Source organism: Nyctibius grandis, chromosome Z (genome assembly GCF_013368605.1).
Source record: "Nyctibius grandis isolate bNycGra1 chromosome Z, bNycGra1.pri, whole genome shotgun sequence".
Classification (NCBI taxonomy): domain Eukaryota; kingdom Metazoa; phylum Chordata; class Aves; order Nyctibiiformes; family Nyctibiidae; genus Nyctibius; species Nyctibius grandis.
The window spans coordinates 74247865-74270012 of record NC_090695.1 but is presented as its reverse complement, the minus strand read 5'-3'; the positions used below and the strand labels follow the sequence as shown (position 1 = coordinate 74270012).

At 39.0% G+C, this 22148-nt stretch overlaps 1 protein-coding gene across 1 annotated transcript; it reads right to left on the bottom strand.

Annotated features, from left to right (window-relative positions):
• Positions 1–351: 351 nt before the first annotated feature.
• Positions 352–20809, bottom strand: CAAP1 (caspase activity and apoptosis inhibitor 1). Its single transcript, XM_068423181.1, has 6 exons — positions 20608–20809; positions 19529–19729; positions 17934–18018; positions 16869–16944; positions 7889–7962; positions 352–1903 (listed from the first exon to the last, which is right to left on the bottom strand). Exons 1-6 carry the CDS (start codon positions 20737–20739, stop codon positions 1560–1562), a joined length of 912 nt encoding a protein of 303 aa, XP_068279282.1. The 5' UTR covers positions 20740–20809; the 3' UTR covers positions 352–1559.
• Positions 20810–22148: the final 1339 nt, after the last annotated feature.

Here is a 22148-nt window from a genome sequence, read left to right as displayed (position 1 = left end):
AAATAGCATGTGGCAATTATCTATGCTCCTGCTGCAAAGTATCTAATCTGCTTTCTAAGTAACAACCAAGGGAAAATCAGCAGTAACAACATATAATACATCATTTTACTTAACAAGGACCACATTCATAAATTTGATATCTTAAAAAAAAATTGATTTGTGTGTACATAAACAAATACACACACAAATATTTCAATATGCATTTGATTAGCAGCCATGTATAAAACCAGCACTAATTCTAAACAAAATCAGAATTATTTTAATTGTTGTAAGAAATCATAGTAGGAAAATTAATCCTATAGTGCTACGTACTTACAAAGAAATACCCTTGAAATGGATAAAAGCAGAATTATTATTTTAAAACCTCATATAATAAATAAATTAAACGCCCTTTCTAAAAAACACTTATACTGAAATTAGGTTTATTTTCCTATTTACAGGGAACATGAAATGACTACATCAGTTAAATGTTAAAAACTCAAGGTCTTCTAAATAGTTTGATTTTCTGCATCGCCCGAAATATTATGTGAGATATTCAACAAAACAGCTTCACAGTCAAGAAAAATCTGTTTCTTTTATTTCAGTTATGACACAGAAGATAAACAGGGGAGAAGAGTGACAAAGTTACATGACCAACAGTATAAAAACTCTGGTATTTGTCACTTTCAGGCACTTTCATAACTCTGAAAATAACATTGTTCAACTGTTTATTTGAAAGGAAAAAATCCCTCCTTTTAGGAATTCAGCTTTCTAAAAATTAAGTACATGTTTAAGCGAATCGTATTTCATTTTAACTAGAATAGCTACATTATGATGAGCTGGGCCTCAAGGAGAAATAAGCAATCTCAAATGCCATCAAGACTGCTGAAGGCAGTCACACAACAAAAGACCAATGGCCGCAAGTTACGCCAGGGGAGGTTCAGGCTGGATCTTAGGAAGAATTTCTTCACTGAAGGAGTCATTAGGCATTGGAACGGGCTGCCCAGGGAGGTGGTGGAGTCACCATCCCTGGAGGTGTTCAAAAAATGTCTAGATGTGGCGCTTCAGGACATGGTTTAGTAGGCATGGTGGCATTGGGTCGATGGTTGGACTTGATCTTTTAGGTCTTTTCCAACCTTAACAATTCTATGATTCTATGATTCAAAATGGTATTTTTAATGAAGCACATATAAATCAAGTTTCTCAAGTAGTTTTAACAAGTTTCTGACAAATAAAATAGCTGATAATTTCTAACCATGGGGTTATAAAGAACTTGACTCTCCTAACCCTTCTAAAAGGCACCAGGTTCCTAGCATAGCTCTATACATTGTGTGACTCCTTGAGGACATAACCCAGCACAGAGACCTGATCTCAGTGAAGCATCAAACCACTCTGTGCATGTCATGGCAGCAGAACACTAAAGGCAATGAAACCAGCTAGCAATGGCTTAAGTCACAGGTCAGGACACACAAGGGGTTTGAATGAGGAATGTCATACCCAGCCCAAGTATACTTTAGCACTGAAGAGAACAGACATCACATCCTTCAAAACAAATACTGAAAATTACATCTAAAAAAATATCAGGGGTGTTTTTTTACATCACCAGCTTTCATCAGAGCCTTAATAGCCCTGGCCCTCATCTCCAGCTCCAGAAGCTCCAGCTGCTGTGCTGACGGCTGAACATCCTCTGACGGAGGAACAGCTAAGGTTGCTGCTTTGGGCTCCTTTGGGCTGGACTCTGCCAACCCCAGTATCTCATTCACGCTTTTCTCAATGTCCTTCTGAAGGTCATCTATCTGACTGGCTCCACTTCTGACAGTGTTTTCTTGCACATCTGGGCCATCTTCTTCATTGCATGGACCTTCTATGTCACTATCATATGCATCTGCATTTATGCTGAGGACATCACTATCTTCTCCCTTGCCTGTAACACAAATGTAACAATCGTATCGTTGACTAACAGAACCATTCTTCTTCCACCTTACAAAATCAATTCTGTTTAAAGTGTTTCTCTGCAGATTAAGAGAATGGGAAAAAGATCTATGTATTTAAGACAACTAACTCCTTTTTCTCCTCCAATTTTTAAGGCTGATCTGATTTAGACAAGTATTAATGCATTTTTATGCCAATTTAGAAGAACATGCAATATAGCAAAGCAGCAGTACCAGGAAAATGTATTACGTCCTATGGAGTTACATGACCTATTTTCCTAATTAAAATGTCATAAGGTTTTATATCACAAGAAAGCCTCTGTAGTGCAAAACTGATTATTGTTTATTATCTATAAAGTAAACTTAGTTCTCAAACTGCAATTTTAAAAATGACACTTTAAAACTATTTTATGTATTTTAAAAGGAGTGGGACACTATAGTCAGGCACAGTACTAAAAATTAATAGAAACTCCACTTATAGTGCAACTATCTAGAATCTATCACAAGTATTTCAGACGTATTTAACTCAGTAAAAACATGGAAAGTTGTAGCACTGGCTTTTAATGCAAGCTAAAAGTTGGGAATTTATTTTTAAAAGAATAATTAGAAGAGGCAGTGCAATAAAATAAAATCAAAACTCTTAACAGAACCTGAGTAACTGTTCTCACAGTTTGGCTACAGAGAGACTATTGCTTTTGACAGACTGGCCTCAGAAATTAGTAGTCCTTCACCAACCCTCATATCTGTGCAAACTTACAGTAGGACTGGTTCTTGCTTAAAATGAAGAATTTATAGTCAGATGATGGTAAAGTTCCTGATTCTAAAAGCTTTATAATTATTTTTGGTAGTATCACTGTCCAAAGGTATGGCTGTGTTCCCTGTTAATTAATGATGAGGATTTAGAGATAAAGATCTGTAGTTTTGAAATACATGTAATTTCTTACCATGAAGATTCAAAGAAAGTTTACATTCCTATGTAAGCTACTTTAGTCTATAATGACCCTCTATATATCAAAAATATTCTTTATTTAATATATATTCAGACAATATTGCAATCCTGTTTTTTTAATTCTCCTTTAAAAATATGGGAGAGCATGAAGACAAGGGAGCCAAACTCTTCTCAGTATTGCACACTGACAGGACTAGTGGCAATGGGCAAAAAATAAAACACATGAAATTCCATCTGAACACATGTAAAAACTTTTTTACTGTGAGGGTAGTCAGACACTGAAGCAGGTTCCCCAGACAGGCTGTGGAGTCTCCATCCTTGCACATACTCAAAACTCAACAGCATGCGGTTCTGAGCAACCTGCTCTACCTCACCTGCTTGAGCAGGGGCATTGAGTTCAATGACCTCAAAACAGTCCTTCTAACCTGAACAATTCTGTGACTCTGATTCTTAAAGTTAGTATGTTGATATCTGGCTTTAAAAGGTTTCCTTTCACAGAATTGTTAATTTTTTTTTTTTGAATTGCTAGTTTCATCCACCCACACCTTTGGCTCCTGAACCTCAGATCTTCAGGGCTAGAAGTACTGATTTGCAAGGATTGTTCATCAACAACAGAACAACCAATATACTGGAAATGCAAGCAAGCATTTCCGCTGTGAATTGCTCTTTTGTAATATCAGGCAATCAGAATCTTATTGACATTCAAACTATTAAAAAAACCCATTGATAATGCAGTCGAACACAGCATGGACCTATGATTTTAATACCTTTAACTAATTATCTTCCTATCATTGGCTTTTTTTCTCCAGATGTTCACATTTAATGTCTTACTGTTGGAAACTTCTGGAAATATTTTTTTAATAATTCTTCTCAATAAGATTGTTTCTTTGACGTGAGTTTCAGATCCAATACAAACAATTCTCTCCTCTTTCAAAAAAGAGCAACGCATCTTTAAAATGCCATTTTTAGAAGTCTCTGTTTTATGCTATTAATGTTTCAGTGTCTTTTTATTATGAGGGAAATATTTTAAAATGCAACAAAAAGAATGTGAGACTTTTCCTGAAAACACAAGGGTGAAGTGTAAAAAACTTCCCATCCACACAGTGATTTGTATTTCCTTCTTGAATTTTTGTGCAAACCCCTAACACTAGGTGGAAATTCTGCAAAAAGATTAGCAATAGAGTATGGATTAGAAAAATTGACTTGTTCCTTGTTCAAAACCAGTTTAATCAACCAACCTTAAAAGAGACCACTTTTAAAGGAAAAACAAATAAGGCTTTAGATAAATACTACTCTTTTTTTAAACGTTTTAAAAAAGCCTTTTGGTACGTGCATGCATTTGGTTTTAATTCACAAGCAGAGCAGAAAAACCTCAGGATTGATCTATTTTTCTTGGTGTTTATGACTTTCCTGCTATCCTGAGGGGGTGTGTGGGGGGGGGAAATCAATACTGACTACTGAGAAAGCTACAAATGCACTTTTTCTGCTTAAAAAACAAAAATCAAAGAAGAAAAGGAAAGAGAGACAGAGCGAGACAGAAAATTTTTTTTTTTTGCTCAAAAAAAATCTCAAATTGGTTTTATAAACAATAATAACATTTTAAAACATAACTCCAAGGGTTTTATTGATTCAGGATTAAAGACTTTTTTTACTATATACACTTAAAAAAAAAAAAGATATTCAGATATTCACTCTTGATCACAGGCTATGATTTGTCACAACATTTAAGTCCCAACTTAGGAATAACTGCATGTTACCCTGAGAATGCTCTCCTGATTTAGGATCTTACATATTTATCAATCCAGTACTTCATAACACTGGTTTACTGGATTGCAAAAACTGGCCATCATACTGGTAAATACAGCATATACAGGAACATGTACAGCTAACGTATGTGACACCGCCAACGTTCTAATCAAAGCTGACAAGAAACCAAATTCAACTCTGGAAAATGTACGATAAGCCATATAGATGAAGTTTTTACAGAGAACTTTTGGTCTTTGATTTTTGTAAGATAGATCACAATTTTCAAGCAATAAAAACTGAAAGCCTAGAACATAAATTATTCTGAAGCTATAAAAAATCCTCCTCACAGCAGCATGTACAAAAAGTACTCATAAGAGATGAACACACCAGGGCCTTCTTCAATCCTAAGTAGTTCTGCCCTGTTCCTACTGTGACAGTAACTTCAAGATTAGTATTTCAGTTTCAGATGCAGTTTTACCTATTTCCCACACTATCAAATGAAATTTGAACACTATCTTTTCAACTTTACCTTGCAAGACACGGAATATATGAAAGACCAAAAGAAATGGGAATTAACAGGATTAAGAAATGGAAATTCTTCTGTCTTGCTTCATGGCATCAGTCAGTATCTACCTAACATGCTGCTCAACCAAGCAGCATTTCTATGGATCAAAAAAATAGGTGCATCAATGGATTGTAGTTCAAAGCCTGAAAGTTAACTTCTGAGCGTACTCATCCTAATTCACTGCCAAAGAGAAACTGACTTTGTACTGGGTCTGGCTGGGATGGAGTTCATTTTCTTCACAACAGCCTGCATGGTGCTGTGTTTTAGATTTGTTTCTGAAATAGCGTTGATAACACTCCAGTGTTTCCGCTAGTGCTGAACACTGCTTGCACAGCCTTAAGACCTTCTCTGTTTCTCACTCTGACCCCATAGCAAGTAGGCTGGGGGTGGGCAAGAGGTTGTGAGGGATACACAGCCAGGACAGCTGAGCGCAACTGACCAAAGAGATATTCTCTACCATGTGACATTGTGCTCAGCAATAAAAGCTCGAGGAAAGAGGGGTGTTCACGGTTACAGCATTTGTCTTGCCAAGTAACTGTTATGCATGCTGAGGCTCTGCTTTCCAGTAAGCGGCTAAAAATCTGGCTGCCAATGGGAAATAGTGAATAAATGCCTTATTTTACTTTGTTTCAGTGCACAGCTTTTGCTTCACTTATAAAACTGTCTTTATCTTGACTCATAAGTTTTTCTCACTTTTGCTCTTCTGATCGTTTCCCCCACCCCACTGGGGGAGGAGTAACTGAGCGGATGGTGGGTGCCTACTGCTGGCTGGGGTCAACCCACTACAGGATTCCTTTTGGTATTGGTCACGCATTAAGCAGAAACAAAATATTAACAGCCATTCATGTCTGTTCCAGAATTAGTATGGACCAGGAAGCTGGGCAAAGCTGCCTCGGGTTCCATTCACAATCTGGAGCCTCCAAAACTGTCTAATACAGTGTTCATAGAAGCTTATTGGCCTACAGATATTTAATTAGCTGATGGACTTTATTTCCCTCTTTTGCAGTTGTAATTTTACCCAGTAATAAAGAACATGGTTGGCATTTCTCATTATCTTTTTCGTTCCTTCAGCTACAGTTGCAAAATTCATTTTAGGGCACTTACTCCCATTTTTTAATTTTATTTTATCCACTTTGCTCATCCTCTCATTCTCTCTTTTATTTTACCACAGCATAACATGCTGCAGCTCAGCAGAATGATTAGAGTTATATTTTTAAATTTATATTGATATTCTCAAAAGCTCTTTAAAGTTAACATCTTGAGTGGAGCCACTGTTATAGCCCAAAGCCATCATGATACCCTGGTTGATTAAGTCATAAAAAACAACAATGAAGCAATCACCCGCAACAGTTATCAATTCCCTTTGATAATACAAAAGTGGAAGAGATCAGCAGGAAATCTGTCAGTTCTAAGGTCACTCCATATAGTACAACATGCAACATTTAAAGCAATCCTCACAAAGCCATAGCAACCTGCTCCTAAAAGTTTTGATGCTTTTATTATGACTCTTTCCTTCTCGGTTTAATTCCCCTCACTAATTACTTCAGAAAAACATGTTTCACAAAGTTACTCCAAGAGACATCTTTTAGACAACGTTCTGAATTGTGAAATAGGAGTTGCAGGAAGCAAATAATGTTAGATCTTTGCAGAAGAGAAATATAGGATATAAGAATTTGCAACATTCTTTGATTGGAAAAGCTATTTCTGATGTTACTGCATACAGCTAGTCCAAATGAAAATAAACAGACTGAGAGAAAAACACCTACAATTCCAGTGCTTCATGCACAAAATAATTCTGGCAGTTGTTATATGGTGCTGATTTAATGATTGGAATAAAACAAATACTGCTGCAGGTTAAGAAAACTGTTTCCTTACACAGCAGGTACTCAAATGTGTACCACTAACTTACCTGCTTTTGCATTTTCTATTCTGCCAATCACTGTGGCACCTGAATGTCTCTCTCACTATATTTTTGCATTTAAAAAGAGAAAATATACAAGACAAAATGTTCATCCCCAGAGATTCAGAGATTTGAGTGTGTACTTCCACTGGCACCGACTTCAAGTAAAATATGCCAGTTATCAGGACTGGTGGGTGTTAAGCACCATTCCATCGGACCTCAGCTCTGCACAATCAGACAAAGCAAGGTATCATAGATCAAGACTGAACAAAATTATTAAATTACAAGCAGCCCTTTGGCAAACAATTATTATAATGGATTTCTATGAATGTCAAAAAAGAGTGCTGTAGACTCGTATGAGCACCTCAACAGAAAGTAAAACTGACTCCCAAAGAATTCAGCAAATGGCAATAGCAGTATTAGCAATCACCTATATACGAAGAAATTGAAATGACTGAAGTTCCTCTTCAGCTGAAAAACTAGATATGAAAAGCCAAATGAGCCTTGCAAGAGCTTCAGTCATATTCCAGAAGCTAAACTAGCAAACTTTGAAGAGCTGCAATTTGCTTCTAGCCACAAAAAACTCTCCAATCTCACAGAATTAAGAAGCCAAAGTCCCTACAATGTCTTCTTCAATGCTCCCTTCTCCTTTTCGGGAATTAGGCCCAAAGGGGAGGTTGTAACCCTACACCAGCTGATTTCTAAGAGGATGCTTCTCTGTGATTGCAGCTATTGTTCAAAAGAGAGCTATCAGTTATCTGGAATTAGTCACTGCTCAACATTAAGAAAACAAAATTTCAGCTTTCTCTACTGCATACCTTGTTTTGATTCCTGACCTTCCAGCTTGTTGTCCTCTCTGAGAGAAGAAGTAGAGTCTATACTGTTGTCCTGTCTGGAAACAAATAAGACAACATTTTAATCTACGTGCTTTCACAACTGAAGAGAAAGTATTTCTAAGAAATGTTTAACTAAACAAATTATGTGGTAGGCCAATAGGCCAGCTACAGTACAAATAAAGGCAAAAGGAATGTACAGAGTGCTAATCTAAGCACTTGAGAACGAGCTTTTTTTTTTGCTTTGTCTAGCGATACACAAGGATAAAGTATATTATTTCCTCTACACCCTAGCCCTTCAGAATAACAATCCCCACTAACAGCTATTTCCTAATATTAGTTTTCCTCTAAAACTCAGAACAGACTGTCACACAGTCATATGATTCAAAAAAAAAATAGTTTCAGTTGCATTCAAATACTATTTACTGTTTTCTTTTGAAGCTAAGAAGCTATTTTCATGAAGTTACCATCACCCCACCAGCATCCACCTCTCCTACATCACGATCTCATAGTTTCACAAAGGGACACTTTTTAAAACAAAATGCAACTCAACTGTTAAATTGTATTCAGTATCTGCATTTCTCTCTATTTCTTCTATTTAAAGATTTCTACCTTTGACCTGTAAGATTTCAACTGCTTTATACAAGGGATAAGGAAGAGATAGTTTTGTGAAATGTTCATGTCCTTCACATATTTCACACTTACTAGTCTCTCAAACTGTGAAAATACTGTGTAATGTACACGAAGAAGGAAGGCAGAAGGACGCAGAATCAAAGGAAAGAGTTCAATTGTCATGTTTAGTGAGCACTTCGACAGCAGAATTGCCAATTTCTTACCCTGAATGTTGGTGTGGCATTGGCTTCATACATATTAATATGGAATTAATGCAACTATCCTGTCTGTGGGAGCTAAACAGCACTATGAAAAGGATAGCAGTATTCTGGTATCACGGATGTAGATATAATGACTTTAACAATGTTTTTCATTAATGGTCTGAAGGCTTTTCCTACAGTTGAATACATATCTATTTTCCCCATGCTTTCAAAGATATATTTTTTTTCAGGTGTCCAATGGCTATGTCAGGAGGGAGAACACCACAATACTTCTAGACATCTTGGTCTGAGAGACAAGAGTTATTCTGATTGCTGTAGCCTTTTCTGTTGTACCAAAGGTTACAAATCAATACTCTTCTGTTTCTCCCACTTTGTGTACCCATTGTAACATAAATGTGTATGGTAGCGTGCAACCATTCATTAAGAATATGTAGTTGTTTTCATATGCACACAGCATCTGAAAAAAAGATTTTTAAATGTTCTGCACCTTAAGTAAGGAAAGAGAAATGTACTGTCCAATGCCATTATAATAACCTAGGAAAAGACTCATTTACTGTGATGCATTTTTCTCAGAACTCAGTGGTATCTAACCTTTCAGTTTTCTTTCCTACTTGGTCAACTCAAGAAGTCTTCTCCCAACCTTTTAATTTCTGTTGGACTTCCTATTCCCAGGCAGGGCTGAAAGAGAAGGAATGTATACAAACTAGATGTTCAAATAGCTATGCTGAGTGGGAAGTTCTGTACATATGGCTAACCCCTTCAGAAAATTATTTAAACTTTGCCTCTTCACAAACAAAGAGAGTTCGCTCATTTATTTTCTATTCCAGCCATCAGTCTTGCACTACAAAGGCCAGAGGTGTTGCAAGATGGATTATAGCCCTCACCTGTTAGATGTAAAATAAGCCCAGGAATTCAACAAATAAAATTAGGTCTGCTGTATGTGATGGTTCAGACATGTTAACTAGAGTCTCAATCTTCCTGCTACCATGGGGGAAAACAAACACCGGACAATATGACATTACATGTTCAATTTGTTAAGCGAATCGAGCAGAGGATAGGCTGTGAGGAAAAGTCTTGCACTCATACACACCCATACAGTCACAGAGTTAACTGAGACCCAGCCCAATTACCACTCCAGTAAGCCTGCACAGCCTAGCCCAGGGGAAACACCCTCTCAGTGCCAGGCTCCAGGAGACAGTTTAGGACCAAAGCCTAACTGGTCCTCTGCTTTGAGACAGTGCCAGACTCCTGGCTAACAACATTTCCCCACCCACCAGAATTACTGGGTGGGGTTAGGTCAGATACCAGCACAGACCACCAGCTGTATCTGTCCATGATGCTGTTACAGCACACCTCCCCAGAAATTTCAGGTTTTGCTCTCCTGTCACTTGCCAAGGCTTATCACACTCAATTCTCCGTTGTATTGTCCTGTCCATGAGGTAATGCATTTAATGGTGAGTCACCATAAGCACAAAGGCCCAGCAAGGAGCAGAGGAAAACGGCAAGCAAAGGAAGCCCGGTAACTCCATCAGTGCAGAGGGATCACCCTGCCTGAGTTGCTCCTAGGGTTGTGAAAGGAGAGCAACCAGCCCATGTTTTGGGAATAAAACCTAGCAAGAGCAGTCAGCTAGAGAAATCTGCTTCTAGGCTGAAGAGTGTTACTACAGGACCAAGGGGCTCTGCACTGGAGGCTAAATTCCTGAAAGAGACCAGGGTCTGCAAGTAGGCAAACTGAGGGACCATAGCTTTGCTAGATACTCAAGAGATCAACAGTCTGAGTGTCAGCTACTGGTGACAATCATAGGTCTGCATCAGCTATCAGAGAGGCCTGTGCGCACAAAGGAGGTCTGAGCGGCAACTGGAGCAGGGATGCAAACCTTGTGGTCTCATATGTTCAAGTGCCAGCAAATGGGGAGAGCAGTGGATCTGAGACCTGCTACTGGTCAACAGATCTCAAAGGACCCACCTTTTTTCTTTTTTTTTTTTTTTTTAAGCAACTCTGAATGATTTGTTATACTTAGTCACTCAACTCTTGACCAAAATAAGGTTGTGATATATTCTGCTCATCACTAAGAGCAAAAGCTGCTTAGGATGCCCCTACCCCATCCTCCCTCACAAATATGCTTCATCATTTTGAACTAAGTAGTAATCTCTGTACTGGACAGCAATGTGTCACTTGGGAAAGTCTGATCTTGCACAAATAGTATCCAGGCAGGAAACTTCACACCTCTGGTATCACCCTGAGCTCTGACGCCAAATTTCCCTGAGGAATTATAATCACCCCTTTGACACAAAACTCAGAGTGACCTCTATGGTTCAAACACTGGCTGTGAAATTACCTACACCCATTTTAACAAAGACATAAAAAGAAATTATCAACTGAAAAAAAGTCACACATCAAAACTTGTAACGTTGCCTTTACGCTATTACTGATCACAGCAAAACCACATTCCTTTAAAGACTACCTACTGTCAGCAAAAGATTGTTTAGAACCCAAAAGTATTTTTACAGCACGTTTTACTCTTTCAGAATTGATTGGATTGGGCTGTATTGCTAGTGAACCATCACTACTGCATTTAATAGGAGGGCATTTTGCACCATCTTGTGGCCAAGCAGAAGCATTTCAGTTCACAGTACAGTTTTGCGACTTGTTAACCTTATTGTTTAATTTGTTTGTTAGTAGGAAATATTTTTTCCTAATTATCTATACCGCAGTATAGATTTAAGAAAGGGTAGCACATCATGTCTCCAAACAATGGGAGCAGAAGGTATGCTGATCTAAAATTAAGGCACAGTGTACAAATTTAATTTAACACTCTTCCATGTCATGCTAGGAAGCGACCATAGTAATTTGGCGCTTTTCCAAGAGATAAACTCAGCATTATTTTTTTTTAATAGAACATTTGCACAGTACGTTTTCTTCCGCAGAAAGCGGCTAACTATTACTGTTTGTTGGTCACAAATGCTGTAAATTTAAATTCACCCTATGCTAGCTTTTCATGTTGGCATGTTCCATGCTAGTGCAATGCGTACCTGGGCTCACACATGTGGATTCTGTACAGAACCTACTAGTTTCAGAAATCTGCACAACTGTCAGAGAAATCTGGGTTTTAGGGTGATTTGGTACCACAACTCCAGCAGACTATGCAGAGTGAGGTAAAACAGCAGCCCAAGTTAGGAAAAGGTGTACTGGTCAGAGAAGTGGATGGCTAAGGATTAAGACAACAGCACTGCAATACTGGTGGCTGGGATTCCAAGCTTCAGTAGTAACTGGGGTTGGAGACCATCAGGAAAAGTTTTGTGACGGAAAAAAAGATATCTTAACGTACTGGACTAGAACAGTCTGACAACAAGATACAGTCATTCTCATACTTTCTTTACAGCCTTTTAACTGCCATTAAGAAACATTCACCTAAATCTCTGGAGTGAGGCTTGAGATCAGTATCTCTACTACTCTTGACATAAAGATGACGTACCTTCCTAAATTAAAGTTTGCCTTTGCAGTTCCAAGTCTAAAAAAGTATTTCTAGAATTCCCAAGTCCTCATAAGCTTCCTGCAAATTTTTGTTCCAAGGGTAGTTTACCATGACAAATGAGAATTAAAATAATTAACAGCAAGCAATTAGGAAAAAAAAAAAAAAAGGAAAAATGTCCTTATGAAGTAGTGCTCCTCAGGAAAGGTATCCCAAATGACAGATGCTAATCAAATAGTTTAATGAGCTATGAAAGTCCATCAGTCCAATTGCAGGTGAAGTTTGAGGACACCACAAGAACAGAAGACAGTAAACAGATGCCAGATGCTAATGTATGTGTTCAGTAACTCATGTACCCCATTCTTTCAGCAATTCCAAATGGTGAAGATAACCAAATTGTTCTAGAGGGGTAAATATCAGACGGCAATTGCATGCTTGCGAAAAGCCCAGTACTCAGGAGCAAAGCACGTTAAAACAAGGCAAGCCTTTAAACTGCTAACCTTCCTAAAACAAAACAAGCAAAACTGCACTCATGACTGCAAAGCAGTAAAAAGCCTATAAATCCTTGAAAGAGTGAATATTAAACTGCAAATTTTCACACAGAGAAAAAAATAAGCACATTAGATTTTTGAAGCAAAAGATCATTTACTCACATTATACACGTGAACATATGATCACTATAATGATCTTAGCATGCTTTTTCTTTTAGTACATGTTTTATTACTACAACAAATAATTCACTTTCAGTCCTTCTGTTGGAGGGTATTTAAAGAGCCAGTTCAGGGAACAGGAAAGAAATAGCTCAAGAACATGCTACTACCTTTTGAATGAGATGGGAAGAATGCCTACTTGGTCTTGCAGAACACTATTTGGCTAAATCCTTTAATTTAAGTATCTGTCATTTAGTTGGAACCTTGGTATACAGCAATTCTCTTGGTTTAACAATATTCCATTGCAGACAGTAACACAAACAATAACAAAAATCTGAGAACTGCATAGTCAAAAATCTACACAGAGTTCACAAGGAAAGAAGCGTATTCTATTTTAACAGCAATTTCCAGTTACTGGCAAACATAGGACCTGCTTACTCAGTTCTTCTGTATGCTTATTGAAGGATTTCTAGTGTTTAACTCAGAAGAAGCTGGTGACAAAATAACAGAGCAAGTGTTTCACATTCTAATGGAAGCATGTGAAGTTATTACAGAGATAAAATTTAGGAAAAGCCTCAGGACTTCCAGCTCTGGTGGCAGAATAAGATATGTACGTCAGAAGAAGGAAGGTTCAGTTTACAGTTACAGACACAATACCATACAAAAGCTTCAGATAAAGATCTGGATTTTGCAATCTTCCCTGTACCTGGAAAAGCTGCTCTAAATCCCTGCTACTTTTAGATGGTACAGACAGAAAGCAGGTCTTTAGATACGGAGAAGTATTTGCCTATTTTCGGAAAAAAAAAAGACACAGTACAAACTCTGCCCTTCTAATAAAGCCTGTATGCTTTGATACACTTGTGATTTCTTCAGATGTATTGATTTAAGCTTTCTGGATTTCTATTGATATATGGATATTACTGAAGGTATACAGTTGTTGAATTTTTTTTTAAAGAACAAGGATGAGAGAAAAACTCATGTTTCCAGTCAGTTAACAAATTTTTGACTAGAGTAAGACTTGCTATTCACATTTTCCCTTCCCACGTCTACATGTCCATGAAAACAACTAAGACAAGTCAGATTTAAAACAAGAAAACTTTAATATTGCATCATTCATAGAACGTAGAAAAAAGCAGTCATTTACAAGAAAACCACAAGTAATGAAGACAAACTAGGAAGAACCAACAGTGAGAATATAAACAAAGAAACGGCCTTTTTCATTCTGAAGTCTTTTCCCAGTGCAAATAAATGTAGACATTTAAACTCAAATAATAATTAAAAAAAAATTAATGATTACAAACCACCGAAGTTTAGCTTGGCACTGCAGTTTTCACTATTTCTTCACTGTTGCATCTTTAGCCTCCCTGTCTACTGACTGACTTGTTGCTGTTCTGGCTAAAACACAGTTTCCTGAAGTTCCGCAAACTTGGATTTACATTTATTCACACACAGGTTGAAAAAAGCTAACCTAAATGCCCAGAGGTTAGACCTATTTAGTAAAAAAGGCTTGTGACATTTTACAGTTGTAAATGCGTAATACTGCTCTACTTACTGAGCACTGGGCTTAATGATTAATAGAAAACCTTAATTTTCCTCCTTTCACCTATGTCTTCCTATCCCTTTATTTCTCTATCATCCAAACAGCTTTCCCTTTTTGTTTGTTGTTAACGCTAGCACTAAGCTGAACCTATGAGCCAAGGTTCTGAGATAGCACCCATGCATGTAGCATACTATTTTCTAACCCACTGCATTAAAAGGAGAAAAAAAGCCACAATTCCTACACCAACATATCTTGCCTTACCAGTTCAGAGGGGTCTGAAATACGAAACTATCAGGATGGAGACAGACACACAAGAACCAGGGGTACCTCAACCATTCTGTTTGTCAAAGGAAGGAATCTGCTCTATAACTTTGATCTACATCTCTCAGTTTCTTTTACCTTTTTTAAATACAATTTCTTCTTGATTTTGCTGTCAGTTACTGCTCACATCTTTCTCATCAGCGACATACGGTGACCTAGCTTTGTCAGTTTTTGGCAACTGCAGTAATGGTTAAAGAACTTGGTCAGTTTTAATTCTGCTGTACTTCAACACAGCTATGAGAAAAGGTAGACAACATCAATTCACTTTGGTTTACTCACGGCTTATGCCTGGAATATTACCTGTACAGTGTAAAAAGCAGCTTCCAAACTGCAATTTAGATCCTATAGATGTTGTTTTTCTGAAACTTTTTTACTTGCCATGGGCAAATGAGTTGTTAAGTGTCTTCAGATACCCACTAGTTAAAAAATAGTAAATCCTGCTTGCTTTCCTTATTGTTTTATTCATTAATTGACAATAACAATTTCCCCTTCTCAGATTTTTACCAGCTCAAACCATTACTTTATTTGCATATAAGCAAGACTTTACTCAATCTACTGTAGCTGAGGGTCATAAATACATGTCTCAACAGTACCTTTGAAACACCTTGCCGTCACGAACTACCTTCCTGAAATCTAGCAGCACTAATCCTGCCATACCTCTTTAAGATGAAGAACATTTCATGTATTTTGCAATAGTAAAGAGCTTGCAAATTAGGCCTTAAAAACATCATATAATTTCTTCAGAAATCAAAATCCTAGGGCATTTTTCATGGTTTCCTTAGCCAACAAGTTCGTCTTCTCATTCTATTTAGCAGTTCACTGGCAAAACATTGATCACTTAACAGAGACTCCGTTACATAAAGAGACCTGATATTTAGTGTATTTTGTAGTTTTTGAATTTTTTATTTTGCTTTTTTAAATAGCCAGCAGAGGGCAACATCTAAAATAAGAAAATTAGTCCACATAAACCATTCACAGATCTTGTAGGCAACAAATAGCAAAGGGGGGTATACAGTCAAAAATCAGTTCCAAGTGGAACCTTAGAAGAAACATTGTGAGAGGGTATTAAAACTGTATCACATGAGAAAAACTGAAACATCATTTAACTTAGTACCACCCCATTTTCTAGTATATTTGTATGATGTATGATGAGATGTGATCAAATAAAACTACTTCATTCAATAACTTCGTAACTTGTTCTGAATCAAAGACAGGATCAGAAATCAAGTCTCTCTTAAATCAAAAATACTGACCAGAATGTGAAATTTGGATTACTATCACTACGTTTCCCATCCATTTGTTCCTATTTAGTAGGTCAAGATGAACTAACCAAACCAGCAACTAAGAGGTACTTCAATCTGCCCAACACTGGTCTATTGTCTTGTCTTGTCTCAGAGGTTTATTAAGTTTGTGCATTGAATCTGTGGACCAGTTGTAATAAGTTCAGCAATGAAAACAAAAGCTTTTGATTTTGCCTTCTACAAGCAAGTTAGACTCATAAAATTTGATACATTGCGGGTTATAACTAGTTGAGTTTCTTTTCCCCTTCACTACTTCCATAGAAACCATCAGACAAGGTTAAAAAGTGTTGGCCTTTACAAAACTGACAGATGCCAACCTAAGAAACCAAAAGCCTCTGTTCTTGAAACTCTAGATGTTCTACAGCATCCCTAACAGAGAACATGGGAACAGGTGAGTGTCCTTGCTGCTTCAACTGCGGCAGGAATGAAGGGACACATCTCAGCTGAATCGAAAATACACAATTCACTGACCAAGTGGGAAGGGGTTACTCAACCTGCTTTAGCTCACTGAGAGAAGGTTAACCTAAACCATATTACTTCACTTCTGCTGCAAGCTAGGAGTGTGCCCATGTTCAATTACCACAACTCAACTGATGGGCAGTAACACCACCATGAAACCCAGTTATGTGCTCGAGACACATTTAATGTTATGAAGTGACAAAGACATGTTTATAAGTTTAGTGCTTGCTAGCAGTCACAGCTCACCGTCATTCAACTAAAGTAATCACACAATTAAGGATATAGTGACTGGGTCTTTTGATGTTACATTTGATTATTTCTCATGAAAAATCCCTGTATTTTTCAATATTCTTAAATTAAGTTTTTAAGTGATTTGTCTTTTACTCACTGACTGACTGATTCACCTCCAGTCTTGTCTCCTCCATCTGCCTCCTCGTCAGTATCAGAATCAGCTCCAATCTTGCCTAGATATACACAGTTTCAAACATGAAAATTTAGGCAGGTAATATAATTAATGCTACATAATTAGGCTTACTCTTAATGATTAACTCTCTTGCAATCAGCAGAAGAGTTTTTTTCCCCAGTTAAAGCAGATGTTCTAAAATTAGACTTAGTCAAAACCAAAATCCTTATTTGTGAGTTTTCTGCTAGCCACATGGTTGGCATTTTTCAATTACACTGCATTACAAAAAAAACCCCAGATTGCTAGTACAATACTATAGGCACTACAAATAAAGCACAGGAGACAGAATTAACAGAAGGTACTCCGCAGCATTCAAGAGATGAAGAGTTCAACTTAATTGAGAGGACAGCTATATGTTTACAAATAAATTCTACACCCCTTAAATATCAAGTGGAAGTTCAATAAGACACTGAAAAGCTGGAATGTCATATCCTTAATCAAAGTACATGAACTGTGGGTCTCAGCATACCAGAGAGATCCACCAAGAATCCTTTAACTACTACAAATACCCCAGTGCAATTGCTAATATAACTGAACTGGTATTGCAGCATGTCAGATTTCCTCTGCAGAGAAACAGGAGGCAACTTAATGTCAGTTTACCCAAAATAACTGATTTCAAACAATACTTCTACACTCAGCTTTGTTTTTTCCACCAAGTCAAAAGCTTTGTTCTTAGTTTGGGTACTAAGGAAAAGAAGCTTATACTACTGTTCTCTGAATCTGTCCCTAATAGCTTCTAAATCAATGGATGATTTCATCCAGTCTTAAAAGATCAAAACCAGCACATATATATATACACACATACACACTATATATATATATACTATTAGCATGTGTATATATGTAATACTAATATATATACACACTAATATATACTTATTAGCGTGTGTATGTGTATATATATATAAGTGGCTACAAACTGAGTGAAAATCCAGTTTAGAGGCAGACTATTCTCAGGTGTACAGTGGTGCTTATAAGTTTCATTCATACCTTCAAGTATCTTCAACAGTTTTTTTTCAGACAACAGCTCCAACTGCTCCAAGCAAAGCCTTTTGATTTCATCCATGGAACAGTTCTAAGAAGACAGACAAGACAGACCACGAGCTACTAAAAATTTCTGGGGACAGAGTAATTATGAACGGTAAGTAGTACTCCAGCTGTACTGAATGAAGATTTAACTCAGATTGCAAGTCCCTTCCCTATTCCAACCTGCATTGATACAAATGCAGAAAAAGACCAGGTAGGTGCTTCACTTTTGACAACTACCAGAAAAAGCATGTGTGTTTTTTTCTGAAAAATTAAGCAATACACACTATCAGTCACTTGACCTATGGCTTGGAGTTTTCACTGCAGCTGCAACACTGAGCAGTAGAAATACTGGGCCACATGTGTGAAGCATGGAAGTGCAAATAACTGTAGCCCCAGTTACCTCTAATTCTCCGTTACTCAGGAGCCAGCGCATTACATAATTAAGCCTGCAAAGACCAGAGGCAACTGTTGAATCCAGATTCACGAACTGAAGCAAACACTGCTATTGACAACACACCAATAGTTCTATATCATAATAAAGAAAACATAAGAAATAAGTAAATTGTAATCCGTTTCTCATGCTTGATACATACCACATGCTGCCACAGATTTTATGGGATATGTCAGTTACCTTCCCATCTTCCATACTACTTGGTGTAATAAAGTGATAATTTTACACTTTCAAATGAACCAAAATTAGGATGTGCTAAGCATCTTATAACATTCACAACCCTACTGTAGGTTTGGTTCTACACCACCAGGCAACTTCCTTTCAAACTCAGTAATGCCTCCGCCTGCAGCTGCTCCAGACCTCTTTTCTTCTCCCAGAGATAAGAAATGGATGAGACTGTATGCAATTCACTATGTGTTTAAAATTAAGAAGTCCCACCTCACGTCAACAATAGAACTCATAAAGATAAAAATTAAAGACAAAAACTTTAAAACTATTAACAACCATCACACAAATGGCATTTCACCTGCAGCCTCTTCTGTACAGGCTGCTAGCCTAATTTATTTTTACCAAGTCCTGCAGTTCACAAGACTCAAAAAGCGTATATTCTAAGCCAGTACAACCCTAGAAATACTACCAATAGAGTCCACAGAAGTTACAGTTTCAGAAGCTGTTTATCAAGAAGACGTTTTATTGCCTTATCTCAGACACTAATTTAATACCATACAAAGGAATTCAGCCGACACAAACAAAAATCAAACTTGCATTAACAAATTAGCACATTTATTAGTGAACAACACTACTGAATTTACTCCATGCAATTATCCAACTCCTTTTGCATTTAACTAACCAGTACAGACAGCCAGCATAAAAATAAGCAGCCTGCAGTTCAGCAATGGCTGAGCAGTAGAAAAAGGAGTAAGTTGGAATAATGACATAAATCTTTAAAAAGTCTCACTTTCAGAGACTTGATATAACCTTTACTTAAGAAGCATACAGGCAGTTTTTAAGCTGAAAGTCCACTAGACTTGAGAGACAAATGTGCTTTGTTACACAAGCATTCAAGCTTGTAAAAAGTATATAAACAGTAAGTGTATTTCAGTACCTTTAGAATATCAGGCAGCATCTTCTGTAGTTTTTTCTCCCCTATGACACAAAAACACTGTTGAAGCATTTCTTTTTTGTCCGCGATGTAGAAACTGACAGGTTTGAGTGACACACTGAGATCTAATCCTCCTTCTTCTATATCACTGGGTTGTTCAGCTTCTTCCGCTTTTTCTCCAGATGGTACATCGCACTTTGCTTCCTAGAATCAAGAAGGGCAAGTACAACTTTCACATTTTCTAGTGAATTAGAAAAGATGTAAACTTACAGCTTCATTTGTGCTTACAACAGTTTGACCTTCATAATTACAAGGTACTTCTTAAGGTAGACTTCTGAGCTTCCAAACGGTGTTTTGGTTTGCAAAGTAACTGCACTACAGAAGCTACATTTTTGGTTACTGAAACCATTCTTACACTAGGGAAAATTTTAAAAGCTTCAAGAGGCAAAACATACTTTTAAGTATTAACTGGAAAATACTATCTGCAAATACCTAGCTGCTGCTTATACATGAAAGCATGCTTTAAGGCAGAAGAAATCAATCTCTCTAACGCGCTCTGCAATTAAATCACGCAGCCCCACAATCCACTCAGGAGTGCATGCCACGCGAGTTTCTGTAGCCGTGCACCAACAGCTCTGGAACAAGCTCAAAGTCCCGAAGCACGAGCACCACGGCTGGGGTCCCCTCCGAGCTTGTGCCCCACATCTCCTACACCTGGGAAAACACAGACCGGCCTGCCCTGGGCGTGCGTGGACGGCACCACGGCACTGCCGGTCCCCGCCGTGGGTGCAGCTGCTGCACGACTCTCCGCGCTGTCCGTCCGAGTTCTCTCCACAGGCCCGGGCAGGAGCCAGCCGAAACCCTCCGGCCGAGAAGAGGGCACAGCCGCCCGCCCCCCGCCCCTTCCAACTCACGGCACCGACAGCGGCCAGGCCTCGCCCGCCGCGGCGCCACGGAAGGCGGGGCGGCGGTGGCGGAGGGCCGGGCCGCGCCTCGGGAGGCACGGGCGGACCCGAGGCCCGCCACGCCCGGGCGGAGGGGGGAAAACAGCGGCCAGCGCCCGCCCCTCCTTCCCGCGCTACCTCCAGGGCACCGTGGCTGGACTCGGTGCTCCGCCGCTTCCTCTCGCCATCACCCGGCCCCGAGGCTCCCTCCGGACAGCAGGAACGCGAACGGCGCCGCTTCTTCTCCTTGGCGGACCTCCTGCCCGGCATCGCCCCGCCGGGGCCCCCAGCTCCCCGCCCTCACCTCCGCGGCGGGCGGGCCCACACCCAGGGCGAGGCGCGCTTCCGGCAGCGCCCCGATAGGCCGCCTGGCGACGCGGCAGCGCCGCTTCCGGCAGGGCGGGAAGGGCGGGCGGGGCTCGGGGCGGTGGCTGCTGGTAACGCCGGTTCTCAGTCATTGCTGCTGAACCTCACCGCTCCTCCCTGCATTTCAGCCTGTTCCAGCAGCGTGGGGACCTTCACGCTCTGCCCCTGGCAGCTCTGTGAACCGAAGCCCCTGTGCGAAGCCTTCTGGAAGCCCCAGTAGATGATACGCACCCCAGGCAAACTGCATTAGCCGGTGTATCGACGGTAACGTCGTCTTTGTGCTGCGAAACACCTCGATAGATCTGTACGATGTTCTGTCTGGGGGAGGGGGGGGAATCTTTAATGCTGATTTGTCTGGTTCTGGTCTTCGGTGTGCTCCATGTAGCCTGCCCAGCAGAGAGACATCCGACTTAATGCCCTGTTGTTCCAGAACTCGTTACTTGACGTTAGTAAATTGTTAGAGCTGCTGTTCTGAGCCCCTGGTACGAAGCTTTAAGCAACAGGTTGCACATCACAATAAGGACCTTAACTTGGTTCTCGTGTAACCTTCTGTCCCCAGAAACTTGTTCTTACTGATTTGGTTGATGTATTGCTAATTTCTGCTGAGATATGCTACATTAAAAATGGTTCAAGCATGGAAATGTCCATAATAAACAAAATCAAATACCCATATCCCAGTGAATGATTATGTCAACAATAAATCTTTTTCTGTGGTATTTCATGAGTATTGCAGAAGTGTGACACAAACTGTTTTTCATGGGGTGCAAACAAGTAGGAATCACAGCAGAAAAGCCTGTTAAAGGCAGATGACCGCTCTGTGCAGTTCAGTGAAGACACCAGTCAGCTGTCAGCCACCAACACCAAGATTAGCTATAGAGGGAAATGCCAATTGAAGAGGATAATTAGCCAAAAATAAAAACTAGGGTAGACAATTTGTATTAAGAACCTTCTTTTCTGTGCAGAGACATGCAACAATTTTCTTCTTTATTTAATGCACCAGAGAGTTCATTCGTCTTTCGAGTCTGTTTTTTTTTTTACTAGATTCAAACACATTGCCTTCCAGTTTGCTATGCTCCACATTATGCAGGATCTTCAAACAACGGTGGTGGTACTGCCCCATTTAGATAGAGGTCCACTGAGTGCAAGTTGTACAACGCTTGTGGTGATCAAAAGCGCTGTGGCCAGATGATAAAAAGTAATAAACCAATACAGGTAACACAGTGTTGACACTGTGTTTTCAAAAGGGTTAGAAGAATTTATGAAGTATCATCTGTTCTTCTTTCAATAAGCATGAGTCCCTGCAGAGTCAGACC